Raw genomic sequence first — 7,877 nt, forward strand, 5'->3', positions numbered from 1 at the left:
GGCCTTTATGGGGATGTTGGAAGTCAAAATTGTCCCTTGAAATGTCAGCATCTGGCTCAAGCGTATCTCCATTGTCCAAACATACATTGTACAAAAAGGCACAGCAAGCAATGACCTGGGGTGCAAATGTTGGTTTGACTTCCAGGGCTCTGAAAAGTGTAGACCATCTCGTTAATCATCATCAGCGATGATGTATGATGACATGTTACGGTGTAGTAGTGGTGTCCCATTTCTTAGCAGAACATTTTCAGCCCTACTTATTGACAATCTGTTTCAAGGGGAAGGGGTATAAAATAGAATTGGGATTGGGCCTTAATCTTAATGAGATTTTAGTCACAACCAAACTTTCCATTTACTCCATTATTCCTTTGTAAGGCAATTTCACGGTTCTCTTGATGGATACGTACTCTCTGAGAGCCAAATTTGTCCGCCCATTCACAAAGCAATCTTCTGCATATTGGACCAGGGAATCCCTCTCTTCAAGAGATGAGATGTACCTAGGTGCTCCCATCATGTTCAGACTGTCCCCAGCATCTGACATAGCAGAATTTGCGTTTTGAGCAGTCTGCTTCTTTAATCTACAAGTAAATCATTAGGAAAATGTTATGCCATGAATTCACAAAGCATCCATTGCAAAGCTTACTTTAAAATTCTTTAAAAGTAAAATTCTTAAGTACTGTTAAAATATCAGATACTCAAAAGACTTTTATGCAAGTTATATTGGAATTAATGACTTGAAATTTATAGAGTCATTTTCGGTGTACGGTATCTACATTGAACAAAATTATAAACGCAACACTTGTGTTTTTGCCCCCATTTTTCATGAGCTGAACTCAAAGATCCTAGACTTTTTCTCTGTACACAAAAGGCCTATTTCTCTCAAATATTAATTGTGGCCTGTGGATTGTTGGTCCACTCCTCTTCAATGGCTGTGCGAAGTTGCTGGATATTGGCAGGAACTGGAACATGCTGTCTTATCCGCCGATCCAGAGCATCCCAAACATGCTCAATGGGTGACATGTCCGGTGAGTATGCTGGCCATGCAAGAACTGGGATATTTTCAGCTTCCAGGAATTGTGTACAGATCCTTGCAACATGGGGCCGTGCATTATCATGCTGCAACATGAGGTTATGGTCGTGGATGAATGGCACATCAATGGGCCTCAGGATCTTGTCACAGTATCTCTGTGCATTCAAAATGCCATCAATAAAATGCACCTGTGTTTGTTGTCCATAACATACGCCTGCCCATACCATAACCCCACCGCCACCATGGGCCACTCGATCCACAACGTTGACATCAGCAAACCGCTCACCCACACGATGCCATACATGCTGTCTGCCATCTGCCCTGTACAGTGAAAACCGGGATTCATCCGTGAAGAGAACACCTCTCCAAAGTGCCAGACGCCATCGAATGTGAGCATTTGCCCACTCAAGTCGGTTACTACGACGAACTGCAGTCAGGTCGAGACCCCGATGAGGACGACGAGCATGCAGATGAGCTTCCCTGAGATGGTTTCTGACAGTTTGTGCAGAAATCCTTTGGTTATGCAAACCGATTGTTGCAGCAGCTGTCCGGGTGGCTGGTCTCAGATGATCTTGGAGGTGAAGATGCTGGATGTGGAGGTCCTGGGCTGGTGTGATTACACGTGGTCTGCGGTTGTGAGGCCGGTTGGATGTACTGCCAAATTCTCTGAAACACCTTTGGAGACGGCTTATGGTAGAGAAATGAACATTCAATTCATAGGCAACAGCTCTGGTGGACGTTCCTGCAGTCAGCATGCCAATTGCACGCTCCCTCAAAACTTGCGACATCTGTGGCATTGTGCTATGTGATAAAACTGCACGTTTTAGAATGGCCTTTTATTGTGGCCAGCCTAAGGCACACCTGTGCAATAATCATGCTGTCTAATCAAGTCAAGTCAAGTCACCTTTATTTATATAGCGCTTTTTACAATGTAGATTGTGTCAAAGCAGCTTTACATTGATAACTGGTACATTGTTTGACTGCACAGCAGCTCTTAAAGAATAGTGTCAATGCAGGCAGATCAAAAGCACTGTTGAATATCAAAATGTCAAGTCAAGTGTCCCCAACTAAGCAAGCCAGAGGCGACAGCGGCAAGGAACCCAAACTCCATCAGGTGACATCAGGTGGCAGACAAGTGGCAAATTGGTGTTAAAATGGAGAAAAAAACCTTGGGAGAAACCAGGCTTAGTCGGGGTGCCAGTTCTCCTCTGGCCAACAGTGCTTTGTTACAATTCAGGTTGCTATCATAAGTCCAATAGGATCGCAACATTAAAAGTATTTATTTCAGTTCCATCCAATTGAGGATCGTATTCATCACGCCGGTATGGACGGTTGTTGAGGAACTGTGTCGTGGCTGTCGTGTCGATGAGGCCTTCACAGGGGATGATCTAGTTGACTCAATCTCTGCTGATACTTCAGGGCTGCGTTGTGGTCGTGTCAAGGTGCAGGTCCTTGGTCTCACCTGGATACGGCCCGGATCCGGTTGACTACGGTGAACCTCGGGATAAACAGAAAGACTAATATTAGCGTAGATGCCATTCTTCTTCTGATGTAACGAGTACATCAGGTGTTATAGGAATTGTTCCCGGTTCCGGCTGACCTAATTTATGCAGCCTAATAATCCTTTAACGGATTTGGAAATATAAATTGGTAATGTGTTATGTGTATGCCAGGTTAAAGAGATGCGTTTTTAGTCTAGATTTAAACTGACAGAGTGTGTCTGCTTCCCGAACAATGCTAGGAAGATTGTTCCAGAGTTTAGGTGCCAAATAGGAGAAGGATCTACCACCTGCAGTTGATTTTGATATTCTAGGTATTATCAGCTGGCCTGAATTCTGAGATCGCAATAGACGTGAAGGACTATAATGAATTAGGAGCTCGCTCAGGTACTGGGGAGCTAAACCATTTAGTGCTTTGTAAGTAATTAGCAAGATTTTAAAATCTATACGATGTTTAACAGGAAGCCAATGCAGTGTTGACAGAACTGGGCTAATATGGTCATACTTCCTGGTTCTAGTAAGAACTCTAGCTGCTGCATTTTGTACGAGCTGTAGTTTATTTATCAGGCGAGCAGAACAACCACCCAGTAGAGCGTTACAGTAATCTAGCCTTGAGGTCATGAACGCATGAACTAACTGTTCTGCATTTTTCATTGAGAGCATATGTCGTAGTTTAGATATATTTTTAAGATGGAAGAATGCGGTTTTACAGATGCTAGTAACATGGCCTTCAAATGAAAGATTGGTATCAAAGAGCACACCCAGGTTCCTAACTGACGACGAAGACTTAACAGAGCAGCCATCAAGTGTTAGACAATATTCTAGGTTATTACGTGAAGAAGTTTTTGGTCCAAAAATTAGAATCTCTGTTTTTTCTGAATTTAGTAGTAGGAAATTACTGGTCATCCAATTTTTTATATCAGCTATGCACTCCGTTAATTTTGTGAATTGGTAAGTTTCGTCAGGGCGCGAAGAAATATAGAGCTGAGTATCATCAGCGTAACAGTGAAAACTAACGCCATGCTTCCTAATGATATCTCCCAAGGGTAGCATGTACAGAGTGAACAGTAACGGTCCTAGTACTGAGCCTTGTGGTACTCCATATTGAACTTGTGATCGATATGACATGTCTTCGTTTACTACTACAAACTGATAACGGTCAGATAAGTATGATTTGAACCATGACAATGCAATTCCACTAATGCCAACATAATTTTCGAGTCTATTTAAAAGAATATTGTGATCAATAGTGTCAAATGCTGCACTAAGATCCAGTAACACTAATAGAGAGATACAACCACGATCTGATGATAAGAGCAAATCATTAGTAACTCTAATGAGAGCAGTCTCAGTACTATGGTACGGTCTAAATCCTGACTGGAAATCCTCACAGATACCATTTCTTTCTAAAAAGGAACATAGCTGTGATGATACTGCCTTTTCTAGTATTTTTGACAGAAAAGTGAGATTTGAGATCGGCCTGTAATTGACTAATTCTCTAGGATCAAGTTGTGGTTTTTTAATAAGAGGTTTAATAATAGCCAGCTTAAAAGTTTTTGGTACGTATCCTAATGATAAAGATGAATTGACGATATTGAGAAGAGGGTCTATGACCTCTGGAAGCATTTCTTTCAATAGCTTAGTCGGTATAGGGTCTAACATACATGTTGTTGATTTTGATGATTTAACAAGTTTAGACAATTCTTCCTCTCCTAAAGCAGTAAATGAATTGAATTTTTCCTCAGGGACACTACAATGCACTATCTGACACGATACTGTAGTAGACGGTTGCATGGTTATTATTTTTTCTCTAATATTATCAATCTTGCAAGTAAAGAAGTTCATAAAGTCATTACTGCTGTGCTCTTTGGAAACATCAGAAGTTGAAGCTTTATTTCTTGTTAATTTAGCCACTGTATCAAATAAATACCTAGGGTTGTGTTTATTTTCTTCTAAGAGTTTTGAAAAATAGGCAGATCTAGCAGATTTTAAGGCCTTTCTGTACTCAATCATTCTCTCTCTCCACGAAATACGAAATACTTCTAGTTTTGATTTCTTCCAGCTGCGCTCCATTTTTCTGGCTGCTAACTTTAGGGCCCGAGTGTGGTCATTGTACCATGGCATTGGATTAATTTCCTTAATCTTTTTTAAACGCAAAGGAGCAACTGAGTCTAATGTGCTGGAAAAGACAGAGGCAATAGTTTCTGTTGCAACATCGAGGTCTTCTAAGCTGTCTGGTATGCTAAGGCGATGAAAATGATCAGGAAGATTATTTATAAAGCAATCTTTAGTGGTAGAAGTGATGGTTCTACCATATTTATGGCATGGAGGCAGTTTAGCCGCCTTGACTAAATGTAGTATACACGAGACTAGATAATGATCTGAGATGTCGTCACTCTGCTGCAGAATTTCAACAGCATCAATATCGATTCCATGTGACAATATTAGATCTAAAGTATGATTATGACAATGAGTGGGTCCTGACACATGTTGTCTAACACCAATAGAGTTTAGAATATCTGCAAATGCCAATCCTAATGCGTCTTTTTTATTATCTACATGAATATTAAAATCACCAACAACAAGGACTTTACCTGCAGCTAGTACTAACTCTGATAGAAAGTCAGCAAATTCTTTGATAAAGTCTGTATTGTGTCCTGGTGGCCTGTATACAGTAGCCAGCACAAATGTCAACTTACATAATGTTACGTAAAGTACCATAGTTTCGAAGGAATTATATTTGAAAGACTTCTGACTAATACTGTAAATATTACTATAGATTACAGCAACACCTCCCCCTTTGCCTTTCTGACGGGCATTGTGTCGATAATCATAACCTTGAGGACTAGACTCATTTAAAGTAATGTAATCGTCCGGTTTTAGCCAAGTTTCTGTCAAACACAGCACATCTAGATTATTATCTTTGATAATATCATTAACAATAAGTGATTTTGAAGAAAGGGATCTAATATTTAACAACCCGAGTTTTATCATTTGTTTAGCATTATTATCTCTATTTTTTATTTGTTGAACATCAATTAAATTTTTACCATTAAATGGGTTTGGAAGTTTTTTGTTTTTACTAATTCGGGGTACAGACACAGTCTCTATTTGAAAATATCTAGGTGTAAGAGTTTCTATGTGTTGAGAGTTATCTGAATTTTCTGACTTCTGTAACGTGAGGCAGCTAGCAGACGGTCGGTTTAGCCAGTTTGTCTGCTGCTTTCTGACCTGGGCCCCAGTTTGTCATGTTTCAGTTCTAAGACTATGTGCCATATTACTAGAGAGAAGAGCAGCACCATCCCGGGAGGGATGAATACCATCTCTTTTTAACAGGTCAGGTCTGCCCCAAAAACTTTTCCAATTATCTATGAAACCTATATTATTTTGCGGACACCACTTAGATAGCCAGCCATTGAGTGATGATAATCTGCTAACTATCTCATCACTCCGACGAACAGGAAGGGGGCCAGAGCAAATTACTTCTCCTGACATTGTACTTGCGAGTTCACACACCTCTTTAATGTTAATTTTAGTGATCTCCGACTGGCGAAGTCGAACATCATTAGTGCCGACGTGAATAATAATCTTAGAGTATTTACGATTAGCATTAGCCAGCACTTTTAAATTTGCTTTGATGTCAGGTGCTCTGGCTCCCGGCAAACATGTGACTATGGTGGCTGGTGTCTCTATTTTCACGTTCCGTGTAATAGAATCGCCAATAACTAGGGCACTTTCAACAGGATTCTCAGTGGGTGTATCACTGAGTGGGGAGAACCTGTTTGATGTTCTTATTGGAACGGAAGAGTGGTGTTTTCCGCGGCTAGGCCGCCTCACCGTTACCCAAGTGCCCTGCTGTGCGGGCTCTACAGCCGGAACCGAACAATGTACAGAGTTCACTAAGCTAGTCGCATCCAAAACAGTATCTGAAGCCCTTGCATTCTTACTATCCTCGATTAAAGTTTGGATGCGTGTCTCTAATTCTGAGATTCTCTCTGTCAGCCTGACTATTTCCCTACATTTATGACATGTAAATCCCTCATCACTGACAGAGAGAGCTATGGTAAACATGTGGCAAATGGAACAGGTAGCAATGCTGGGAGAGGATGACATGACTCACCGTGTTTGTAGACTGATCCGACTTACCACAGCTGTTTGAAGAACGCGTTGAAAAAGGAGCGCGCGAGCGACTGTTAACAAGTTAACAAGCTAGCGCTGCAAATGCAAATGCGTTGTAACAGCGATTTAGATTCAAATATTACAAGCTAGCGACGTCAGATTAGTGTGGTAGGCAATAATACATATACGGTAATAAAAAAATAAGCAACAATGAATAAAAGTAAGAGATTCAAAACAAGGCTATACGGAGTTACAGACGCAAACCAATCTGAGCAGTGAGGCAGACAGGAGCAATCGACAGGAGCAAAATCGGAGCAATCGACAGGAGCGTAAGTCATAATCAGCATCTTGATATGTCACACATGTGAGTTGTGGCATATCATAGGCCTACTCAAAGTGTGAGTATACACGTTTATAATTTTGTCCAGTGTATATGGTTACCCACATATGGTCAGGTACTCTGTACACCTCTGTATGTCTTCTGACTGATGCACATTGATGTAGAATATGCACCTGATGCAAAATTTGTGTGGTTGATTCCTGCATATTGCAATTTGAAAGAAAAAAAGTCACTTAGATTCCTTTTACCTGAGTAAACAGTATACTTTTTTTTTTATTTTAACCTAAGCTCTTAAAATATTATGTTCATATCAAATAGAATTGTGTAGCGAATTAGCTCGAAAGGGAACATATTAATAATTAATCATAAATATTTGAATCAGTTAATCAAATTAACTTGATGTAGCTCAATTAATGAAGTAATACAAATCAAAAACAAATATTCTCAGCTTATGTAAACCGTTTGAAACCAAGGAGAGATACCGACTTTTCCTTCTCACTTTATTATCTGTAATGAGCTGAGACAGCCCATTGAGCTATTATCAACAGATACATACATAGGCCCTCATTTATCAAACGATCGTATGCCAGAAAACTGTGGGTACGCTCGTTTCCATGCAAAATTTGGCATTTAGTGTGAGCGGTGGCTATGATCAAATCTCACGTCAGGTTTCAGCTCGTGTAAGCAAGTTTTTGAACCGGCACAACAGACGAATTGTGTTGGAGGATTGTTATTATGACAGCATTTTTAACTGGAATTATATGAATATGAAGCCACATAATTTACAAATGTCAATTTTTTGTAAGGGAAAGTGTCATAACCTATCACTAAATTAATTTCTCATTGATGACATAATTAAACCAAATATAATTAAACAATTGAAAGCAAT

General features: G+C 40.1%; 1 protein-coding gene across 1 annotated transcript; it reads right to left on the bottom strand.

Annotated features, from left to right (window-relative positions):
• Nucleotides 1-1,920: 1,920 nt before the first annotated feature.
• Nucleotides 1,921-6,903, bottom strand: LOC127508883 (uncharacterized). Its single transcript, XM_051887355.1, has one exon. The coding sequence runs from the start codon at nt 6,640-6,642 to the stop codon at nt 5,776-5,778; it is 867 nt and encodes a 288-aa protein (XP_051743315.1). The 5' UTR covers nt 6,643-6,903; the 3' UTR covers nt 1,921-5,775.
• Between the last annotated feature and the right edge of the window lie 974 nt (nt 6,904-7,877).

Source organism: Ctenopharyngodon idella, chromosome 3, assembly GCF_019924925.1.
Source record: "Ctenopharyngodon idella isolate HZGC_01 chromosome 3, HZGC01, whole genome shotgun sequence".
Classification (NCBI taxonomy): Eukaryota; Metazoa; Chordata; class Actinopteri; order Cypriniformes; family Xenocyprididae; genus Ctenopharyngodon; species Ctenopharyngodon idella.

Bases quoted from the DNA above. Each gene is read 5' to 3' on its own strand.
- LOC127508883 (XM_051887355.1), bottom strand. From the start codon at position 6,642: ATGTCATCCTCTCCCAGCATTGCTACCTGTTCCATTTGCCACATGTTT.